Genomic DNA, 23297 nt, shown 5'->3' on the forward strand with positions numbered 1-23297 from the left:
GGAAAGCCGCAGGCCTGGCAACCCTGGTGTGTTCCCTCCTCTAGTGTCCCCTTCTCCCGTGCGATGGTCTGGACGCTGCGCCAAATGTCCCTTCAAAAGTTGACACTTTTTCTAACTTGGCCCACCGTCAAAAATATGATTGATGAAACATTGTTTGTAATCAACTATGGCATCTGCTGGGACATTCGGCACCATTCACCAAAGCTGTCCAGGTAAATTTGAGATTTTAGTCGGGTTTCTTTTTTATCTCATCCTAAACAGACGCTACTTAACACATTTGAACATTTTACAAAGGTTGGCGGACTTGTGTGAAATAGTGTTTTCGAACAATCAGGAAAATGTTTGAACTTTGAAATCTACGTGAAAGTGCGATGGCTAATCAAAAGAGTAGCTATCATGAATGGAGTTTGGAATTACAGACCAGCCACTCGGTCGACCTGGTGACAGAAAAGGATTTGATGGTGCTGTAGGCTCAACATTAAAAAATATACATCAGCCAAACTCATATAAGACACTGGGTATAAAAAGAGACGCAGAGCCCCGTCTACATTACCAGGCGCGGTGGCCAAGTGGTAAGGCGTCGGTCTCGTAAACCGAAGATCGCGGGTTCGAACCCCGTCCGTGCCTGCGGAGCGTGGGTGTGACCATATTTCTTTTCTTAATCAGTTTAAGATTGTGAATTCCACAATTATTCTTCGCATGACGACACAGAGGAAATAAAGGATGAATGAATTGTTCTGATTTCCTCCTTGTGAAGTTGAAAATATATAAAAGAACTTTACGGACAAATCAGTCAGATTCAAATTATTATTCAATTGTTCAGAAACTAAAACCCCAAAGTTACTTTTTTGTTACCATAATATTGTGTTCTTTATTGTAACTTCCATTAGAGGGGGGGAAACAACCCACATAGTTGGTCCAACACCCTGCGCGTTGTCTACTTTGTAGAATTGACAGTACCCTGGGAGGATGCTGTTGATGAAGGTATGCAGACATGGCATTTGAGGCAGAGCAACCTGGCTGGAAAGCAATAGTTTGCCCTGTGGAGGTTGGCTGCAGGGGTTTCATTACAACACCCACCATCAGGTTGCTCAAAGATCTGGGGATCCACGGACAAGCCCTGCGCCAGACCGTAAAAGAAACATCTCACGCTGCAGAACGCTGCAGCTAATGGCTCTCAACAGGAGGAATGATCCCAACACGGCTCCAAGATGCTAGAGACATGCACCCAGGTGTGATCAACCTGTGGTGGGCCTCCCTTAGAAGAGCTCGTCTTGTGATTAAAAGGCAGAATTATCAGATGACACTAAGGTACACAACTGAAGAAATGTCCCCAACAGCCGCTGGTGGTCACTAACATCAGATAACATCAAGTGGTGGTAGGCATTAATTAGTGTTGTAGAACATACCATAAAATGGGACAGCGTTTAGTTTAAAAAGGCGTAGAGGTAATGATGTGTGATCTACTGAGCGGGTCACATGGTTTTCATAGTGACCCGCATACAAGCCAGTAGCCAGTCAGATTTACCTTTAGCCTCAGCGTGCCATCAAGTTCAGCCTGTATCATTGACTACAAGGCCAACACCTTGATCCTTGAAGGCGCTAAGGTGCACAACACATGCTAACATCCAATAGTTGGTAACTTAATTTGTGCCGAAGAACTTCAAACGGTCAAGGGATATTCACCATCTTGTCCTATTTTCTAAAAATATGTGACTTCCACTAGCCATATTATTTTATTCTTGTACTTTGGTCAACTCTGCTAGTTTTAAATGTACTTTATAAATACACTTGACTTGAAATATAACATTTTGTTATAAATCTGAAAATCAGTACAGTGGGCATATCAATAACTGATCATTAAATTAGAATGAGGTAAAATGATGTGGTCTGTCGAACATGACAATAACTACTACTACTAACTACTATATGTTCTATTTTGACATTTTCATGTAATTTATTCCAACACAACAGACATTGTCAAAGTGTTTTTATTGGACTGAACAACAATGGCACTGACATTGGTGCACAGACGTACATTTGATCAACAAACCTTCTTCACAAAGGTCATTCAGGTGTAAAGAGGCCGCATAATTCCAGCATTAAATCTACAGCTCTCGAGTTACAACATCTACCTCCCCGTTGATTTTTAGATCTGTGGTTTCCCAGTCGAAAACATTTCCTCTTGCCACTCTCTTCCCTGTATAGATGTCTTGGATTGTGCTGGCTGGCAGGACAGTGTCCCACAAATTAACGTCAGAGATCTCCCCAACGAAACTCTGTTGGGCTTCATAATCGCCCATGTAGGCGTCCGGATCTTGTCCGATGATGACCTTCCCCCCGGGGCGGATGGTGTGACCCTTCTTGTAAATCTTGGTCAAGCTTTTCCTTCCTTCCATGAAGACGGTAGCTGCACCGGAGCTGGAGTCCCAAGTGAAGCAGAGGTGGGTCTCCAGGGCCCCGATCTGAGGGACGTCGAACAAAACACCGTCTCCGCTCAGGTAGAAGGACAATCTGAACACACAGAGGCAAGATTCAGAGTTTCAGAGGAATGAAAATAAAAATAAATAAAAATACATTAAAGAAAACATAGAGTGTAGGTTTGCAGTATCGTAAGTATTAGCATTAGTGTTTACAGTAGCTGCAGCAATAAGAGTAGAAGTGAAAGTATTGATGTTTTAGTCATTGTTGTGGAAATTTCCAAACTGTCCTCGAGGTTTTATTTCTTGCAAGAAAGTTTCACAACCGTATAGAGTGCTGGGCATTCTCAGAAGCTGGAATATTGAATGCAGATGCAGAGAATACCTATAGAGGGGATCTCCCCCTTTCCTAAATGTGAACAGTTGTCTTATCAGAAATGTACAGAAATGCGCGATAGTGTGAACAGACTGTGGTTTTACATTGCATGAGTTATTTAGTACAAGGCACAATAAATAAACAGTACTATATAACAATTTCCCATCACATCATGTTATTAGTCGTATTAATTGTAGCAGTAGTATTACTGGCCTCTCGCTACTTTTAGTAGTAGTGTTATCTGTATAAGTAGAAAATGTAGTACTAGTAGTAGTAGATGTAGTAATACAAGGAATAGTAATATTGCAAACTCATCTTTTAGAGATGGATGCACTAAATAATTAATGTTATAATATTACCTTGCAATAGTTTATAGAATTAAAAAAATAAAAACACAGTAAATATTAATTTTAAATTATATTTTATAATTGCATTATACCTTTTACTTGTTAACCACATTTTATGTTTTGTTTTATCCAATTTGAAATCAATATTCTTTTTTATCTTTATAGTAGTGGACATTTTATTGCCATTCAATAGCAGCGTATTGTCCATTATAGTACTATATTGCTATATACTGGGCTGGCAGTGGTGGTAGTAATAGGGGTAGAAGTATATATTGTAGCCTTTTGTTCATAGTTGTGGCAGTACATTGTAGTGTTGTTTGTAGTAGTATTAGTTAAGTATAGAGGTGAGGTACATGGGTGACTGAGATAGTATTGTTGCTATTAGTAGCCTATATCTGTAGTAGTAATAGTCATAAGACTAAGAGTTGTAGTAGTAGTGGTGGTGGTGTTTGTAGAGCTATTAGCAATCACATTTGTATTATTATTAGAATTTGTAGTATTAGTGTAGCAGTATCTATTTTGGTAAAGGTAGTAGTATCTATTATTTATTCTAGTATCAATGTTTCTATTTTTATCGTATTGTCAATTGCAGTTGTTAGTTTTTAGTTGTAAGTAGTAGTACAAGTAGTTGCGATTCAATAATTACTCATCTTTCATAAAAGTAGTATTAGTACAAGAAGAAATAGCAGTAATAGCAGTGGTAGAAGCAAAGGTATTGTTAGTTGAAGTAGTATATTTAGCAGTAGTATAGTTTTAAGTGAAGTATTGTTAGTGGATAAAGTACTGTTAGAAGTAACTAACTAGTAATAGACGTGTTGAGAGTGGTAGAGCGGAAGTAGCACCAATAGTCTGTACTGTACCTGCCGTCCAGCTCACGCCACACGTTCAGCTCATCGTAGTTTCTTGTCCGGTACGCGAACAGGATGACCTCTCGCTCACCTTTCAGCTCCGTGGCCACACGCATGCACAGAGTGAAGGCTCTCAGGTTCAGGGGCTTCATAGGAAGCATCTCAACAAAACTGTTACTGCTCTCAGTCTGGAACACCATGGTCTTCATGACGACGCTCCCTGAGAAACCAGAGGTTTGTCGAGGAGTTACGAAAGAGCAGGCAACAAGCAAACATTATCTGGGCCCGAAAAGTTAAAGTCCTACGAATGTCTATAATGATCACCGTTTCTCAAATGTTTTACAACTTGAAAAATACTCTTAGATTTAGGGAAAAGCCTGTCCTTAACAGTGGTCTGGATTATTAAATGACTCAGTTACTGAAAATATTCATTGCCCTGAACACAGAAATTATATAGGTCATATATACAGAGGGATGTTGTGGTGTTTAAATGCACCTGAAGACGGACTTAGTGGGTTAGTATAATATTATTCATCCTTAAATTAATAACAATTATTGTCGTAATTAATAGTTTTAAAATGTCCAATATCTAAATTGGATTCAAATTATTTATAGATTTTCTTGAAAAAACACTTAAATGATTCATCACTTGAAAAAGAAAAAATGTTGCCGATTTATATTCTGTTCATTAAGTAATTGACTGATCGTTTAGCTCTAGTTAGTTTAACCACTTTCAAATTTGCTGCGTTCACATTAAGAATAAAATGTAATAAATATACTTTCATGCATACACACATATTAAGAAACAAAAGGAATACTATTACCAGCCAACACCGCGGAGATGGCGACGAGAAAAGAGACGACTAGAAGTCTCATCTTGTCGGATCTGCCGAAAGAAAGACAATTTACTCATCAACTCATTCAGCTTCTCTTCATGCATCATGTACTGTAGTAAAAACTATATGCAGTGATGGTTAAAATAAATAAAGCTTTATACATACTGTGTTGCTGTGAGGGCCCCGGGAGAAAACTGGACAAACTGAACAAGCTGTATCATCTGAACAGGGGTTTTTAAGTTGCTTGCCTCCCCTGACTGTTTGTCTGGATTATATAATATCAGTGTTCAGAGGCAGCTTTTCCAGTGAAATGTGGTTCAATCAAGGTGAAAGAACACAAAGTCCAGAGGGGAACAACCGAGGAGAGCTCACTGGACAATATTCAGCCTTTTAGTTCTGACAAGAACCCAGAAAATAAATCATATTTCTCCTGTATTAGCTTCACTAAACCTCCTTAAAGTTAAATTTAGAATAGAAATTAAAATCCTCCTCACCTACAAGGCCCTTAATAATATGGCACCTTCATACCTTAAAGAGCTTATAGTACCTGTGATGGCCGCACCAGCAACCACAACCTGAAACTCAGTAACATGATGGTAACCTTTCTTTAATTTGCTTAGTTTGTTTCTTTTTGCACACACCCACATCACAGATAAATAACTGGACACAAATTTTGGTTTCATACAACATACTTCATTCATTTATTTATATCTTTTTTCTGTGATAGTTTTTCCAAGTTTTCTTTGAGTTACCAGTTCCTGGGGGTTGCTGCTGGAGTCGTCTGGCCAGCCATCAATTGGAGGCCCGGCTGCAGCAGAGAACCTTAAATGGCTTTAAGCACTAATTGGACTGCACCATGTCTCTCATAATCATGGGGAGAGACATTGTTTCCTTATTTAGATTTTTACTTGTTAATCTTTGAATACTGTTTTTTTAGTTTTAAAATTATGTTTGTTACATTAACATGTTTTAGTCCAGTGGTTCTCAAACTTTTTACACCATGTACCACCTCAGAAAACATTAGGCTCTTCAGTGTTGTGCCATAATGCATTCAACGTGATACCATAAAATGGTGTGCCTTTCGGCATTCAATAAATTTGGTTATCAAAATACAAATATTAAATATTAATATTTATTATTAATATTAAATAATAACTTGAATTGATCAAAGTTACCTCGGGGCACCACCCTTCAAAGGAAGGGAAAAGATAGCCAATTTATTGATTAAGTCTCATAAAGGTACTAACTACAAATTTGGAACTCTGATTAACAATTAAATTAATAACTATAACCAAAATTACCATATAGATAGTTAGCTAAGTTGAAGGATATGGAGTTCTTGACAGTGTAGAGGTTGGCAAAATTCACTCATGCAACATTAATGAAAAAACATTTGTGAAAGAAAAACATGTATTATGAATATAATAAAATATAAAAACACAAATTACTAACGGTGTACTTACTAAACAAAGACAGGTATGTGAGTATGCATGTGTGTGTGTCTGTGTGAGTCAGCGTGCTCTCAAAATGGCGGCTGGCCAATTGAATATAACACCCTCCCCCCTATTGGAATGTTTACAACCTGTAGAGCTAATGAGGTGAAGAGTTATGCGTGTGTCTGTGTGTGTGCCAAATTAGAGAAGGTTGCTAGATGTATGCAAGGAAGGACTGAAGAGCATAACTAGCATTAACTTTCTCAACAACTTGTAACCACAATATCACAACACAAATCAAACTTATAAACATCATACAGAATCGAATAAACAGTCTTGCTTAGCCTAGTATAATTATTAAGCCCAGTTGTGTTACCCGTCCGTGGAAAGGGGAAAAAGGAAGTTGCTGTGCAGTTCGAAGTTTTGTGAAGTCTTCTGGCTGGTTGTGGCTCCCGCCTTAGTGATTCTGTTGAGCTGTGCAGCTCAGTTGCTGGCTGACGTTTTCAAGCAGGACATCGAGTCGCTGCTTGAAGGGTTGGTAGAGCTTGGAGTGCGAAGAGGTTTCCTTGGTGAGATGAGCTGGAAGCTGCACCTTTGTGCTCCTCTCGAAGAGTTGGATGGGAAGAGAAGATGTGAGCTGGAGAAGAGGCTCGACAGCCTTCCCTCCTGTGGAAGGATCGTAGGAAGAGGCAGAAGAGAGAGAAGAGGGGGAGAACAGGCCTTATATTGGCCCAGTGACCTCACAGGTCATGGGGTCCAGAGTGACCAATGGGAGTTGAAACCTGTGTCCCTGGGGGGGGGTTCACACCTCTGTGTGAAGTTGATGCCCTCTGGGAGACTGAGTTCCTTGCTCTGGTTTTTGATGGCCCCTGGGAGACTGAGTCCTGGAAGTGTGGTTTCACAAAAAACCATGGCCCAACATCAGGTACCACTGTTAGGAACAAAATGCTCTATTGTTGAGGTTACTGATTGATGAAATGTTGCATTTGGCACACTAACAGAAATCAATGTTCATCAATAAATGCCAATATACATGAGCCATAACAGAACCACTTCCATGTTATTTAGATAAGGTTATGATGTGGGTCAGTTTAATTCACATAAACTAATATGAAAAAAAATACACTCTTATTACACCTGACTATCAGATCCAGCTGCTCACCTGCTGCCCACTCACGTATGTGGCACGTTCAGTAATCCTTGTTGGAGTGTCCTTGGGCAAGATGAAGAACAATATTGTGTTGTAATCATAGTCCATGATCCGATGCCACCAGGATCACGATCCACCACCACGATCCATGATTAAGATCCACCATCACAATCAACAATGCACCATCACAATCTACCACCATCAGGATCCATCACCACTATCCATGATCCGGATCCATCATCGCGATCCACAATCCACCTTCACGATCCATCACCACGATCACAATCCATCACCACTATCCATGATCAGGATCCACCTTCAGGATCAACCACCATGATCCATGATTAGTGTCCACCATCACGATCCACAATCCACCATCACGATCCATCACCACTATCCATGATCCGGATCCACCATCAGGATCCAACACCACCCTCCATGATCAGGATCCACCATCAGGATCCAACACCACCCTCCATGATCAGGATCCACCACCACGATCACGATCCATCACCACTATCCAAAATCCGAATCCGAATCCGAATCACGATCCACAATCCACCCTCTGCGCGTTGGCTCCCCCTGCTGGCCATGAGTGTAACCACTTAGATCTAGAGAACAGGAGGGGCGCCAGGACCCAGAGGAGACAGCCTGTCAGCCAACATGGCGGACCACAACAAGCCCCACGCTGAGCAGAGTCTCTACAGTGAGATGTTAAGGTTCGTTGTCGCTTCAGTTGGTCTTAACTGTTCCTTCAGGGACGAGCAGCAGCTCATCTTCCATCACTGTCGCTCGGTGGTTCTCTTTCATGTCTCTCTCTGTCGCCGGAGCGGTTGCAGTGAACACATGGTGGAACAGGAGTGACGGAGAAGCAAAACGTAGAAATTAGTTGTGTTGTTTGAAAACAGCAGAAATTATGAAAGACTTTGAGTAAATCTGCCTTTTTCGTCAGACTATGGTGAAGTTAGTTTGAGGTTGGGTATTCACAGGGCTTTGAATTAGGGACCATCAATAAATTCATCTTTGAACAGGGAAGAACAACTTTTATTTCCTGTGACCCACTGACTCCAAATCACACCAGATATTGTTGCTACCATAGACAAACATCTATTTTGAATGGATTTGAATGTTTCCTCTATTTAATACATACATATTAATATTTTAAAAAATCTGTCATGTTGATCTTGCAGTGGTGGCGCAACAGAAGTCATTAGGACATGTGCAGTACCTGTAGTTAACTTTGGGTTTGTTTGATTCGGTCACGTGGCATGCATAAACATATTGAGTACAACATTTTGTTCAAACTCAGTTCACCTGCCACACACAACAAGGGACGTACACAACCAGGACATCAGGTGTAAAGTGACCAGAATGATGTGGATTTATGATGTGAACCCATTGAATAATAAGCAGACGACACACACAGGCTGCAGACAGGAGATACGTTCTCCCTCTGATTATCACACCACGCAGTGTTATTTTTAACCTAAAGGTTCAGTGTGTAAGATGTAGGTTAAAGGGATCTATTTGCAGAAATTGAAATTGAAATAATCCTAGTGATGATTTCACTAGTGTGTGATCATCTAAATTGTACTAATTGTTGTTTTCTTTACCCTAGAATGAGCCCTATTGAAATACACCGGGAGTGGGTCCTCTCTACGGAGGCCACCATGTTTTTTACAGTAGCCCAAACTGGACAAACTAAACACCGTTTGAGTTTTTATGACAACTGAAGGCTTCAACGGGTTCTCTCCCATGTTTAGAAGGGGAGGGTGAGGTTAGGGGCATTTAGCTGCAACATGCAACTTCACCACTAGATGTCACTAAATCCTACACAATGAACCTTTAATTGTTGCAGTAGAAGCGACACCCCGCTTATCCAGGTATATACATTTTCATTCATGAGGTTATTGTAAAGATCAGCTCTACATGTGAGTGTTAAGAAAAGATCAGGAGAGCAGAATTGCTTGTCGACTGGTAATGCACCTCAATGCAGTGGCGCTACTAAGGGGGGGCCAAGTGGGGCCACCCTGATCGAATAGACTATTTTAAGAGCTTTTCCTACTACTTTAATGCTTATGTGCAGCACACAATTCTAAACTGACATGACATGGAAGCCTAAATAGAATGCAGTTATATCCAAATCAAAGGGGAATTTATTGATGGTCCCTAAGTGAAATCCCTGTGATCCAGAGTGGATGTCTGTCCAATATCCAACCTAAAATTAACTTCACCGCCTTGTTGACAGTGAGTCATGATATTATGACTCTATTCACTATGTTTTATTGTCACACCAGTTATATAAGATTTATTGTTTGTAACTTCCAGTCCGTCTGAGCTGTTTGCAGCTCGGTCCAGGAGTCACAAGATCCCAGTGAGAGGACCGAAGGACTTCTTCCCTGACGGCTCAGACGAGCAGAGACAGCGGCTTGACCAGAGTCTGACCGAGCACTGGAGCCTCCTATCAGAGGAGAGAGTGGAGAGGCTGTGAGTAGGCATCTGTCCATCATCTGATTTCACCTTTTTGAAGCCTTTATTGTTGTCCTGCATTTTATGACAGTATCCTACTTGAGCTCTGTTGTCAACTGTGCAAAACAAGCAGGAACAGTTACTGAGGTTGCCAAAAAAAAGTTTGTAGACAGGTACTGAACTCCTGGATATTTTCCTGAGGGATTGTATGTGAGAACACAAAAGTCTGAGTCAGTTGCTCTGGACATTTCCCTGAACTTTTGCTGCCACCTTGAGTAAAATGTCCAAATGAGACCATGTCAGTATACGGTAGGATGTCCGGATAATCCACATTTCTAACATATGATACCAAACGGAAAACTGGAGGTGCCATAAATGTGGAAAATGCAGACGGAAATGTAAAATTGGAAAGACGATGAGATTAGAGAGCTTTCGGGGATAAAATCAAACGCCAGTGTCGATGTGCTGTAAAGAAAAACGTGAGTTCCGCAACAGAATTCATACATCATGTCCTGAATCCTGCTCTACCCCTCATCTGAATATGAAGTGACATTTTCCTGTTGTTGTAAACATGCCTGACCAGGACATTCTCTTCCTTAGTTCTTCATATCTGAAAGACAAACCCCAGAAACAGTCCAGACTAAATTTTCACTTCAAAGTTCATGTGTGAAAACAAGTTGAATAACTTTTTCAAACGTAAAAAAACATAAAATTCCTCCATACTGCTCTTGTGGTGTCATCCAAGTGTCCGCAAACCCTATATCAGACAACCAGATGCATCATGTTGATATTCCACTTTGTCATTAATGTAAGAGGATGCACAAACAGCAGGAGTCCGGTTGTGCTGCCCTGACATGTAATACATGTTTTCTGTTTTTATTTTGCTGCAGAGGAAACTTAGTGAAGGCCACATGGATTCCAGACGACCGGATTGTGGAGCTTCAGTCTCCAGCTGTGAGTATGAGGCTGTGTCCACACTGACACGTCTTAGATTCAAAACTTAATCAATCTGCTTCCAGACGAGCGTTTTAGCTCCACATCAGAAATAATCTCCATCTGTTAACGCACGGTAGAACACATGACATGACCATTCACATACACATAGTCATGTGTTCACCACTGGAAGTCGAGTCATGACTGATAAGATCCAATCAGGAAGAGAACGTGGACATCTGTGTCATCGTTTACTAACAACTTCCTGTTTGTCCATTCAGATGAAAACACAACCACAGGTTTGGTTTTTTCGTATAAGAACTAATACATACTAATGTGGATGTTGCCTGCATCACAGCAAGTGTGACCAACTATAAACACACGCTCCGAACCCTCTGACATCTTCTGCACTTTGTCTCCTGTCTGTTTGGTTTCAAGATTTTGTCAAACTATTATCATGTGAATTGGATTTTTTGAAAATGTTTTTAATGATATATACACTTTTTGTACACAGGGAAAGTTCTGGCATACGATGGGATTTTCTGCCAATGGCAAACAGTGTCTCCTCCCTGAAGAGGCCCTCTACCTGATGGAGTGTGTGAGTGGCAGATAAAACCTGGTGTGGTAAAGTCACCTGGAGCACCAAAATTCATCGTTTTTCTTCAGCATTATTGTAATAAGAGTCAAGAAATACGTTTGACCTATAAACTGTGGTCTATAAACTTTGTGTGAACAGGGAAACCTGCAGGTGTTTTATCAGGATTTGCCGCTGTCCATTCAGGACGGTTATGAGAGATTTCTGTCCTCAGCCACAGTGAGCCTCCGACAGTATCAGGTAAAGCTTTCAGTCCGACTCAAGTTCTGGAAGCGGAGCACGATGCTGAATCGGTCTAATAAATCTTTCTCCTCACAAAGGTGTTTGGGCATCTGAAGAGGCTTGGCTATGTGGTGCACAGGTTTGATCCCAGGTAACAAAAACCTAATGTCCAGTGTCCAGTCCAGTAAGACAGCACATCCATATAAACCCACTTCGTCACGCCGTTTGTTGAACCTGATTTTGTCCAAATGGATGGTTTAAAGACTCGGTTATAAGTGGATAAATAACGGAGGTCAAGGTTTCAAAAATGAGCTAAATCTTTTATTATTTGTGGTTTGTTCCAGTTCGGAGCCATCGTCGTACGCAAGGCAGCTGAACCTGCCTCAGTCCCATGATAGAGCGGGAAGACTACTGAAGAGGAAACGTAGCTTCAGCCCCTCCTCCACCCCAACATCCAGGTAGACAGTGGCCCAGTTCATCATACAGAAATGATATTAATTATGAGCTTAATATGCAAAGCACCTTTTCAAAGCCAAAAGGATAAAACAACAATAAAATAAGATGATAGGAATTTAAATTTCACACAGAGATGAAAGATTTTTCCAGAAAGAACATTTGAAGTAAAGATTTAAAACCAGTTATAGATTCAGAAATCTACGGTTAAGTCATTTGGGGGCTCATACTGCAAAAAGCCCGACAGCCTTTATGCATCATCCACACTACTGTGTTTTAGTTTTAAAATGCGCTGTTCCTATGGTTACGCCTGACGTCCACACTACTGGTTTTGAATGCCTTAAACAGAGACTTTTGGAAACGCTGCTGGTTTCGTTTTTAGTTAGAAAACTCAGGAGTGCCAAACAAAAACAGAGACTTTTTTTAAACGATGATGCAGACGGCGACTTTCTCTTCCTGATTGGTTCTCATCTGTCACGACTCGACTACCAACTGTGAATGTAAAGTGTTGCTAAAACGTACCGTCACTAACAGTTCCACCTTGTGTTCCCCCCCAAAAAAGGAAATCCCTGCTCTTACTTTTCACCATTGCTGTTCCTCTTTTGTAGTATTTTCTGTTACTAAGCATCCAACAGCAGAATAAACAATCTGCTTCCTGTTTAAAACGGCACGTGGTGACCACATGAATGGTCCCGTGATATGTGTTTCAGGTGTGTTAGTATTGAAAAGTAGTATAGCAGTATGGACTTGATTCAATATGGAGCTAAAGTGCTCAAGTGGATGGATGTTGATTTTATAATTTAAAAAAAAAACATCAGTATGGATTTCACCTTAATCAACAATCCGGCTCTGGGAACAATCAGGTTGTTATCAGCTGATTCAAGATGGCGACCAGGCTCAGCACAGACGACCTATGCTCGTAAAGACGCTCAATGCTTCTTCACCTTCTTCTCCGTGTTGTGGTTTGATTTTAGCATGGCACAGATCATTTTTGACAAAAAGCAAATGTTCACGACACAGTAAATGGAGACTAAATTCTCTGATCAACTTATCAGCTAATTGAGGGAACTGGAGATTTAAAAAAAAATGTACAAATCTAAAACTGCACAGAGTAAATTCCATCAACCTCGTCTGACTGTTAAAATGTTACTGCCGCTCCAGTGCAGTGGTGAGAGTGTGACGATCTTCTCCTAAAGGGCCACACTCTGTTTTTGCTGCAGTTGTACTGACGCTCAAGAAAATTCCACTGATAGAACTGAGAGGATGATGGAGGATAAAGGCGAGGAGGACACAAAGCTTCCCGAGTCAACCTCTCAAGAGGATATGGAGGTCCACATCTCCACCGCGACTACCACTAATCCAGCAGACGAAGGTGGGGGCAGGAGCTGGTGGGCAGCAGATGGTCTCAGGGACTCGGCCAGAGGATCAAATCACAGCGCCACCTCTGTTCCCTCCCGCTGGGACTTCAGCTCCATCCCGTTCCCTGACCTTGGCTCCAGTGAACATCTGTCCAGCTGTCTGGCATCTCCAGACCCCTCTCTGCTGCCTGGGGCTTTGGCTGTGGGAGTCTGTGACGTTGCCCCCTGGAAGCAGAGGATAAACTTGCGGAAGGTGGCGATGTCCTCAAATGAGCAGAGGAGGGAAGAAGACGGGCGGCGGCGGGATGTCAACAAAGACAAAGACGTTTGTGACAACAACAATTTATATCAAACATGACATTAGGACGTACCTGAAGTTTTATATCAGGGAAATGATTTTGTTGATTTCCTTCAGGTCCGGCAATGCAGAAACTGGGCCGAGTATCAGGAGCTCCTGAAGAGGCGACATGAGAGAGGGGACGGTCGACCAGCTCACCTGTGGAACAGAGAGGTCACTCCCTTGCATGACCCAAGACAACCCATCCCCACCAGTGAGACTACAAGACCCGAGTTTTACTTCAACGTTCAGTCAAAGTTATTTCAGTCTAACCTGAAAACCACGTCACTGATATTCTTTTCTTTTATTCCAGAGGAGCTGTTGGATAAAATCAGCGTGATCGAGTCTACAGATTTACTCGAGGGGGCGTCCAGGTATTACTTGTTCTGCTTCCTCTTTTTACACTGAAAACGGATAAATAAATGAATGAATAAATAGGTAACCTGAGATCAGTTCAAGCCGTTTTCACACCTGAACCAAGCTTAATGTCTTTGTTGCATTGTTTACATTTGCTATTGTTAGTTTTGGTTTCCCATTGTAATTTAGGGAAAACACTTAAGAATTATGACATTCGTACGTCCTGTTGTCATCACCACTTCTTGGGCTGCATCTACCTATAATTGACATTGATTGGTTTGAAGGCGGGTGTTACTCTGATGTTGGCTTGTTGTCAGTTGGGCAGTTAGTAGTCCTCCTGTTTGAATGGAAAAATGTGATGAATCGGTTAATTTGGTTGCCACTGTAATATAATCATGGTTTTACTACCAGCATCATGGAACTTCAGGTGAAGTACTCCATACGTGTTCAAATTGATGTCCTCGTCGTTCAAACAATATATCGCCGAGGTGTAGACGACAAGCAATCCTGTGAGCCTCTTCCTCTTCTTTTTCTTCATCTATTATTAAATGCTGTCTCAACTTCGTGCAGTCATTCCAAAAGTCCAAACTATGCAAAAAGTGTGTTTTCACACTGCAAACAAACCAAATCATGTTTCAGTTTGACCCTGATGCAGACCACCTCATTTGTTCGGACTAAATTTTGGTCTGTTGGTCCGAGGCACCTTTCACACCTTTTGTGTCTGAAGGTTCAGACCAAAGACGGCAGGTGTGAAACACCCTATATTAAAAATGGATGAATGAATAAATATTGCAAATATGACCCTGGTGCCCTTTTCACAGATTTGGATCACAGGATTCGCTGCTGGGTTCTGACTAAATCACAAATGATTTCAGATATTTGATTTTCTTTAAGCCGTTAGTTATTTCCACGGAAGCAGCGGGAAATTTCATTTTGAGACTTGAAGTGTATAAATTAAGTTTGCTAGCAAATAACCATTTAATCCATATCTGTTAGACAAACGCCAGAGCCACTTCCCGCCCTCTCGTGTTCTCATTCACCGAGTGTGATGCAGTGTGACAACATTGTGCTTTTGTGTGCTCAGGTTAAAAGGCTCAGAGGACTGGAGGATTTGTTTCGGTGTTTACCAACCTGATTCGGTGGCTGAGTTCAAGAAGAACAGCCCGGGGAAACCTTACTCCCGCATGTGTGTGTGCAGGTACGGCCATGTTTACTCAGGATTGGTTTACAGGAAACGACAGGTACCTGACCCGAGTTACAGTGATTGGAGATGAATGGCTCTTTTGTATCTCTGTCTTGTCTTGTTATGATTCTGGTAACATTGCTGTTTGATCAGTCATTTAGTTAAAAAGGCCAGAAAACAAACACAATTTCCCGAGAACACTTGTCTCTCTTACTTACCAGAAATAACCAGAATCGCTGTCGATTTTCTCTTGATCGACTAACTGATGTCAGGCTTGTGTCTTCCTCCGATACTGACCACTCTCCATAATGTGATTCCATCCCTGCCGCGTTTCAGTTTCGACGGCCCTGTGCCCGACCTGCGAGCTATCAAGCTGCTGGCCTCCCAGAGCGGAGACGTCCCAGTGGTCTTTGCTGTGGTGGACTACGGAGACATCTCCTTCTACACCTTCAAAGACTTCCAGCTGCCAACCGATGTGTACCCCTGAGACGTCGCTGCAAAACATTCACACACACATTTTCGGGACTTTTAAATAAATCTGCAAATGTCGGACTGATATGTTTGATATACGTATTTTGTGTGTCTGATTTACTACGAGTGGATATTTGGTTGGCTCCAAATAAGGTCATAAACCCCGCCTCCTCCACGTGAACAGATGGGACATTGGACCAGATTCAAAATTCAAAGTAGCCTAGAATCCAAGGTATTTTGGCTCCATTTTTGTACAGTGGGAGAAAATTGAGACGCTTTGTCTATCTGGTGTTAATTATGAATCTCACAAGACTCAATATTAGTTTATTTTCAGGTGAAAAATGATTTAATTGTACAGCAGATACAGTTTACAACAAAACTACGTTATTAATCAAGTCAGATTTATTCATAAAGTTCATCAAAATAACAACAGAAGTTGAGCCAACGTTCTTTACAAAGCATGACAAAGAAAAAAACGTGTAAATAAATTAATTTAATGTTAGAATTGAAAAAGGTTCAAGAGGAAAATGCAATAAAAGACTCAGAAGAAAAGATTATGGCGGACGTGGAACAGAATAATAACACAGAATAGGGCTGAAGATGAACTGTATGAATAATATTACAAATTAGGAATTTAAATGTGCGTGGGGGGAGAATCAGGGTGAAGCCCATAATAAAAAGGATAATTAAAATGAAAGATCCTCCTGCAATAAATGTCTATGTTTTTTCAAATCCACAACAAGTAAAGTGGTTGTCTGCTTTTTTTAAATACTGAAAACTAGCTGTTCACGTATTTTATTTACATTTTAAGATATTTAAACTAAAAACCTGGAATCATCTCTGGTCACATGCCTGTTTTTTTTAATATATATATATATATATATATATATATATATGCAACCGCCTCACCAACAGCCAGTGGCCAGAGACACTGTTTTTGGTCAGTTACTTCAGTCAACACGATATCTCAAGAACGTCTTGAGGGAATTTTCTAAAATGTGTTTCAAACATTCACAATTGATTGGATTTTGGTGGTTAAAGGTCGATGTGTCGTTCTTGTGAATGTGATATATCAGGAACACCCATTTGGTATTTATTACATCTGGTGCAAACATCCACTTGGACTCGAGGATTTAGAGTTCAAAGGTCAAGGCTACTGTGACCTCACAAACCCTTTTTTGTCTGAATGCTTGATGTAAGAACGCCTCTCGAGAATCTGTTCACATTTTCCATTAACATTCTCTTGGACTCACTGAGGAACTGTATTGATTTTGATGGTCGAAGGTTGAGCTCAGGGTGGCCTCATAAACAGTCTTTGGCCTCTTGGACATGATATTTAAAGTCTGACTCTTTGAATTTTGATCAGTTGCCACTTGGACTCACAGATTAACTGTAAGGATTTTCGTGATCAAAGATCAAGGTGACCTCATGAGTCTGGAAACAATGTGTGGAAACTGAAACTGCACTGGCTGGTGGGGACATACAACAAAAACCTGAAATCATTTCAGGTTTTTTATTTCTAGTCTACATTTCTGAAAAAATCTCTCCCCTCCCTCTGGACGTTTCGCTGAGATGCGCCTCATGTTGACTTTTTGCTTCAGCTGCAGGTCGACAATAGACTGTTCTGTTAAGGAACAAAGAGAAGTTGACAATGAGGTTAATAACTCCTATTGACGTTGCATCCACACGTACATCTTCTATTGTTCCACTGTTTGTGTGAGTGTGTTTTTCGCAGTTAAAAAGCGTTGGCTCACGTCGAGCCGAGGGCAAACAGTCATGTCAGGGCTGACGATTCTCGCTTTTCTTGCAGTCACTGGTGAGTTACAAAATGTTTTTTTTTTGATAATAACAGATCTTGCTGCAGCTGAGATTTCTTTTTGCTGTTTGACTTTGTGAGGGTTCAGATTCTGTGTTTTCCTCGTTGCCTCCTCAGCTGCAGGTGTCTCCAGCAGTGAGATGTCAGACTGCTCGTACCTGAGCCTCCTGACTCACTTGAACCTGATTCAAACAAACTCCTCTATGTCAATAATGAGACCCGTGAAAAACTGGACTACAACAACCCTTGTTTACCTGGACATGGTGCTGTATGGTATTCTAGAAGTGGTGAGCGTCTTCTGCCAAACTGACTTTATAACTACATGTATTTATACTGCTCCTAAGGCACTTAAATACTTCGATTTATTTCTACTTTACAATTCACATTTCAGAAAGAAAAGATAATACCTTTTGCTGCTCTACATTTATTTACCAGCTTTATTCACGATAGTGAACAAGTATGATTAGTAACAAAGAAAGTATAGTTACTTTAAGGTTTATATTTTACATTGAAAACAATTGTGTGAGTTGATATACAACAAAACTTCAGTCAGACTTTATTTGCACAGCATTTTTCATACAAACAATGTAATGCAATGGATAAAAGAAATTAAAAAATACTCTTCCCTCCACTCACATGCATCCATCACAGAGCCAGACAATATTAACAGGAAGTGAAGAAACACAAGTGTTTACATTTCAAGAGATGTTTCCCTCTTTAAACTTCTAAGATCACATCATTTAAACAACATTTGTGAAGATGTTAACTCTTATATTTCAAAGTATTGTACAAATGTTCTTTTGAAATCCTCTTAGCATCCTTATAGCATTGAATAAAGTAAAAGCTCTAGCAACAAATAGAACTAGAATGACACTCACAGAGCGACAGTCCCTGAATTAAACCACGTTTAAATTCACTATAGATCTGGATTTTTGCACCACATTTCCCCAAATCATTAATATCATTCCCTTAAATATGTCTGGTTTTTCAACAAGGTCCATTAATTATTCTCTGGGAAAATTGTGAAAATGTTGAAAAACAATGTCAAAGTAATACAAAATTCCTGGATTTGCCCCCTGATCCAGTTCAGCAGAAAAACACAAGTTGCTTGGCAAGTTACGAAAACATGCTGTAACTCATCCAGTCGTTTTATTCGTCCCAGATGATTGACATGTTGGTGTGTTTTGGAGACGTGGCTGTTTTTGTTGTTAATACTCATGAGTGCTCACCATGGTGCTGCTGATTGTCTGCAGGATGAGATGTCTCAAACTGTCACCACTCACATCCAGACACAAATGGTAAGAATCTGCACATTCACATGAAACGTGGAAACTTTTAATGTCACTAGATACATTAACTTCAGGAGCATGGTCCACTGTCATAGCTCTTTGAGTCTCATCACTCTCCAACCTGAGCCTTTTCTTGTCTCCTCTCAGAAGTGGAGAAATGAATTCCTGAGGTGGAATTCTTCAAACTTCTGTGGAATTAAAATGTTGACGGTTCCTAGGAAAATGCTCTGGGTCCCAGATGTAGCCATTCAAGAGGAGTAACTATCTATCTAATCTATCTATCTATCTATCTATCTATCTATCTCTCTCTCTCTCTCTCTCTCTCTCTCTCTCTCTCTTTCTTTCTTTCTTTCTTCCCTTCCCTTTCCTTCCTCTCTTCCTTCCTTCCTTCCAAAAATTGTAGACACAATTATCACAAATTGAAAAAACCAAGCGCACATTTTTGTATTTAATATCCTGGGTTATTTTTATAGTCGTCTAAATGGTCAAGAGAGAAAACACACCAACACTGATTTGGGATTGTAATCCTGGTGAGAGATTGAAAAGATTCCATTTCCTGTTCCTCTGTTCAGCACTTCTGACACTGGGAGCATTCAGAACAGTCCTCTGCTCACTCTGACAAATGATGGCTTGGTGATCGCAAACGGACGCCAGCGGCTGACGACCACCTGTCAGTTCAACCTTTACCTCTTCCCATTTGACACGCAGCGTTGTCGCATCACATTTTCATCCATGAACTACGACGGTAAATTAAAACCACATCAGCTGTCTGTTTTTTTCTTTCTGCTACGAGAACATATTTAATGTAATTATTTTGTTTTTTTTACACAGCGGAATCTATGAAACTGAGCACATTCAACAGTGAAGCAACTCTTTCTTTAGTCTCTGAGCAGATAATGATCACACAGGGAGAATGGCAACTTTTAAACATGACAATTATTTATTTTTCTTTCGATGTACAAAATGTATCTCAGAGCAGGCTCATATACACGGTAAGAATATTTCATAACATAGTTATTTCCACATCGTCCAACTAGGTTTATTTCTAGCCTAATTAATTTAACGTTTTTTTTATTTTTTATTTCAGGTCTTCATCATGAGGAAGCCAATGCTTTATGTGATAAATTTAATCGTGCCTCTGTTTTACTTCCTGATCCTGGATCTGGCGTCTTTTTTCATCAGGGGTGAAAAACTGAGCTTCAAAGTAACTGTGCTCCTGTCAATCTCCGTCCTCCTGCTCATTCTTCAGGATATGCTGCCGTCCACAGAAGACAAGCTGCCGTTGATGGGTCAGTTGTCACACACACACACACACACACACACACACACACACACACACACACACACACACACACACACACACACACACACACACACACACACACACACACACACACACACACACACACACACACACCAGCGATCCATCCATCTGCAGGGTGAATTCTGGTAATCTGGGATACTAGAGAATGTGGGACACCTACATTTCTGTCTGTTTATTTCCTGTTCAAACAAAATCAAGTCAACAAGACTTTTACTATAAATTAGCATAAATATAATGTGACTCAAATCCCAAGACTTCATGGAGTTGATGTCACTGAAATCGGAATAAGTCACAGAAATCAAAACTGCAAAAACATTAACCAAATTCACCCTCTACACACTGACCATGTGCATGTTTGTTCCAGCCAGCTTCTGTGTGTCGGTTTTCACACTGGTGGGGCTGAGCATCCTGGAAACCATGCTGATGGGCTTTCTGTTGGGGCTCGATGACTACTGTGGAAACAAGGCTCAAAACGCGGTTAATAGCCAGGAAGTGGAAATTCAGCTGGAAGGCAACTCTCACAAAGGTACGTTTTGTGTTTTATGTGCTATTATTATACTATTTGTATACTACTTTTATTATTAATTTAATTTAATTTATTTTTTTATACATTTTATACTGTATAGAATTTTATAATTTTTAAAATTTGCTTACTTATTTACTTTCTCTGAATTGTTTTCCTTTAATATCCTAGTTTTTGATTTAAACTGTGGTCTTACTTACTCCACTTGTACCATTCTTTTGAATCATGTTTGTCACTCAGACCCCTCTGCAGCTGAAGAGCGAGGTCAGGTGGGTCCAGTGATGAAGCCCAGTGAGGGTGAGCTGCTGATGCTCATCCTGGAGGAAGTGAAGGTGGCTCGACAGGAAACCGGACGACAGGTCAAAGACGACAGGAAGCCGGGACGCTACGCAAGACTGGCTCAAATCATAGACTCTGTGTACTTTTTCCTCTATTTTCTCACTGTTGCAACATATTTGATGTACATGAATGTGGAGTGGCTTGGAAGCTATTTATCAAATAATAAAGAGTAGCTCACTATAATCGGCCTCCATATAAGGCAAAATATGTTTTTGGGCCCCTGTTGACTTCAAATGTATAAATGATCAAATTATCAATATTTCTCGTCCAGAAACTAGAAGTTGAGAGATGCAATGATTAGTTGATTAAATGACGTAAAATCATGGATGGATTCAAACTTCCTCAAATTAAACAACAATAAGACTGAGGTTATCATATTTGGACAATTGGAACCGCAAGATATGGACAATCTTGGGCCTTTGGCTTCTTATACTCACTCCACTGTAAAGAGTCTTGGTGTTCTTTTTGACAAGGCTTTTAATTTTGAAAAGCAAATTTCCTCAGTAGTCAGAGGTAGCTTTTTTCAACTGCGACAAATAGCCAAGGTAAAGGCCTACCTCCCACAAAAAGACCTAGAGAGAATTATCCATGCATTCATAACCTCCCGTCTGGATTATTGTAATTCCCTGTATGTAGGCTTAGACAAATCATCCATTAAACGCCTGCAGCTAGTCCAAAATGCTGCTGCTCGCCTGCTGACTAGGACAACAAAGAGGGACCATATCACACCCATGTTGCGCCTCCTACACTGGCTTCCTGTTTGAAATCTTGCTTTTAACTTTTAAATCTCTTCACGGACTGGCACCGTCTTACTTATCCGAACTTCTCTTTATGCACACTCCAGTTAGGGAGCTGAGATCAGCCACTCAACTGCTCCTTCACAAACCTCAGACAAGGCTCGTAACCAGAGGTGATCGCGCCTTCGCAGTAGCCGCCCCAAACCTGTGGAACAACCTACCACTTCACATTAGATCTGCCCCGCCTTTAACACACTTTAAATCGCTACTTAAAAACACACCTGTTCTCCCAGGCTTTCTGCTCGAGTTGAGTACGTTTCATCGCAGCTGATTTTATTTATCTTATCATATATCTTTTATTTTATTTGACATTAATAATTGTATTTTATTTGTATTACTTGCACTATAATGTATTACCTTTTTACTGTCCTTTTGTTGTACCATTACTCCTGCAAAGCACTTTGGTCAACCGAGCTGTTTTTAAATGTGCTATATAAATAAAATTGACATTGACATTGACATTAACAATTGAATCATCGGCAGACATGGAAACAGAAGAATAGGTGATACTGCTGCAAACAGATGTGCGCCTGTCATATGCTGTGGTCATGTGACAGGACGTACTGGTTTCCGCAGCAGCACCGATGGGCGGGTTGAAACTAATCCGGAATTAAAAATAAAAGTCTTATAATGGAAATCATGTGGTAGGCACGTTATTGTTATTGTTGTGCTAACTGTATAATGACAATGATGATAAAGAAAAAAACATGAATCAATTACGTCATTGGGAAAAAAACATATTTTGGTGACTTAAGAATAAAAGCTTTCGAGTGACAGCAAGAGAAAGGCTTTTACTTTGAAAGCAAGTCTCGGAAGTGCAAGTGTGTGTTAGCAGGAACGGTCAGCCTGTTGATGCATTGTCAACTGACCTGGTGAGCTCACTGTCTGTTAGCCCAATGTCGGAGCCTTGTTAGCCCACAGACACTGTTTACCTCCGGCTGTCTCACTCCGGAGCGGCCCACGTTAGCTCCGAGACTCTGCGGTTATCTACCCGGCGAGTGAGGAGCTGATCCCCGGCTGACAGCATTGGAGCAACCCGGCTAGATTAGCAGCTAAACTAGCAAAACACAGTGGACCTGGGAGCAGTGAGGTAAAGCAGTCTCAGTATCTGTCTTCAGTGAACGACCATGTGTGGCTAGCCTCCACAAGATTCACACATTTCTTTGTGTTGATTATGAAATCACAATAACCCGTTAACAGTGTGTGACACAGCTTCACCAAACCTGCGCGTTAGCGAACAGATTCCAGATCAGTAGTCACACAACTTTGTACAAGTAAACACAAGTTTACACTAGTTAGTAACACTAAAATACTGTTTATGATTAAAGAAAACAAGCATTTCTTCCTCACGCTGTCCCTGTCACACGACTCGTGTGTAGATATTTGTAAAACAAGCAAAAAAACAACGCGTATTTTATTGA

At 40.7% G+C, this 23297-nt stretch overlaps 4 protein-coding genes and 1 non-coding gene across 8 annotated transcripts in view; 4 read left to right on the plus strand and 1 right to left on the minus strand.

Moving 5' to 3' along the window:
* The first annotated feature begins 555 nt into the window (after positions 1-555).
* Positions 556-627, plus strand: trnat-cgu. The gene has a single exon. It is a non-coding gene; the product is annotated as a tRNA-Thr (tRNA).
* A 1349-nt stretch (positions 628-1976) lies between these two features.
* LOC117765861 (pentraxin fusion protein-like) lies at positions 1977-5062 on the minus strand. The gene is made up of 4 exons (XM_034592416.1): positions 4993-5062; positions 4816-4877; positions 4004-4211; positions 1977-2514 (listed from the first exon to the last, which is right to left on the minus strand). Exons 1-4 carry the CDS (start codon positions 5046-5048, stop codon positions 2109-2111), a joined length of 732 nt encoding a protein of 243 aa, XP_034448307.1. The 5' UTR covers positions 5049-5062; the 3' UTR covers positions 1977-2108.
* Positions 5063-7925: 2863 nt separating this feature from the next.
* tsen54 (TSEN54 tRNA splicing endonuclease subunit) lies at positions 7926-16522 on the plus strand. 4 transcript variants are annotated; one of them, XM_034592392.1, is made up of 13 exons: positions 7932-8129; positions 9739-9897; positions 10770-10833; positions 11327-11410; positions 11549-11647; positions 11728-11780; positions 11974-12087; positions 13303-13765; positions 13856-13991; positions 14091-14151; positions 15219-15332; positions 15654-15865; positions 15899-16522. In XM_034592392.1, exons 1-12 carry the CDS (start codon positions 8074-8076, stop codon positions 15802-15804), a joined length of 1554 nt encoding a protein of 517 aa, XP_034448283.1. In that variant the 5' UTR covers positions 7932-8073; the 3' UTR covers positions 15805-15865; positions 15899-16522. The 4 variants fall into 4 exon arrangements, with proteins under 4 accessions (XP_034448286.1, XP_034448285.1, XP_034448283.1 ...); XM_034592393.1 differs by having other exon boundaries at positions 15654-15862; positions 15896-16522; XM_034592395.1 differs by lacking the exons at positions 14091-14151; positions 15899-16522 and having other exon boundaries at positions 7926-8129; positions 13856-14023; positions 15654-15793.
* Positions 16523-17413: 891 nt separating this feature from the next.
* On the plus strand, positions 17414-21274 carry LOC117765856 (5-hydroxytryptamine receptor 3A-like). Its single transcript, XM_034592400.1, has 9 exons — positions 17414-17604; positions 17722-17891; positions 18858-18902; positions 19041-19150; positions 19466-19638; positions 19725-19885; positions 19981-20182; positions 20582-20743; positions 20981-21274. Exons 1-9 carry the CDS (start codon positions 17565-17567, stop codon positions 21250-21252), a joined length of 1335 nt encoding a protein of 444 aa, XP_034448291.1. The 5' UTR covers positions 17414-17564; the 3' UTR covers positions 21253-21274.
* Positions 21275-22685: 1411 nt separating this feature from the next.
* Positions 22686-23297, plus strand: part of tmem104 (transmembrane protein 104) — a 53172-nt gene continuing 52560 nt past the window's right edge. The window contains exon 1 of the mRNA XM_034592396.1: positions 22686-22966. The gene's annotated coding sequence lies outside the window, so the exon portion shown is untranslated. The remainder of the gene's footprint in view (positions 22967-23297) is intronic.

The sequence above is a fragment of the Hippoglossus hippoglossus genome, chromosome 8, assembly GCF_009819705.1.
Source record: "Hippoglossus hippoglossus isolate fHipHip1 chromosome 8, fHipHip1.pri, whole genome shotgun sequence".
Classification (NCBI taxonomy): Eukaryota; Metazoa; Chordata; class Actinopteri; order Pleuronectiformes; family Pleuronectidae; genus Hippoglossus; species Hippoglossus hippoglossus.

Coding starts and splice junctions, on each gene's coding strand:
- tsen54 (XM_034592392.1), top strand. CDS start 8,074: ATGGCGGACCACAACAAGCCCCACGCTGAGCAGAGTCTCTACAGTGAG. Junction 10,834..11,326: donor TGGAGCTTCAGTCTCCAGCT/GTGAGTATGAGG, acceptor TTTTGTACACAG/GGAAAGTTCTGGCATACGAT. Junction 11,411..11,548: donor CCCTCTACCTGATGGAGTGT/GTGAGTGGCAGA, acceptor TTGTGTGAACAG/GGAAACCTGCAGGTGTTTTA.
- LOC117765856 (XM_034592400.1), top strand. CDS start 17,565: ATGTCAGGGCTGACGATTCTCGCTTTTCTTGCAGTCACTG. Junction 17,892..18,857: donor TGTATGGTATTCTAGAAGTG/GTGAGCGTCTTC, acceptor GATTGTCTGCAG/GATGAGATGTCTCAAACTGT. Junction 20,744..20,980: donor GGAAGGCAACTCTCACAAAG/GTACGTTTTGTG, acceptor TTTGTCACTCAG/ACCCCTCTGCAGCTGAAGAG.
- LOC117765861 (XM_034592416.1), bottom strand. CDS start 5,048: ATGATACAGCTTGTTCAGTTTGTCCAGTTTTCTCCCGGGGCCCTCACA. Junction 4,878..4,992: donor GGGGCCCTCACAGCAACACA/GTATGTATAAAG, acceptor TTCTTTCGGCAG/ATCCGACAAGATGAGACTTC. Junction 4,212..4,815: donor CATCTCCGCGGTGTTGGCTG/GTAATAGTATTC, acceptor CTGGTTTCTCAG/GGAGCGTCGTCATGAAGACC.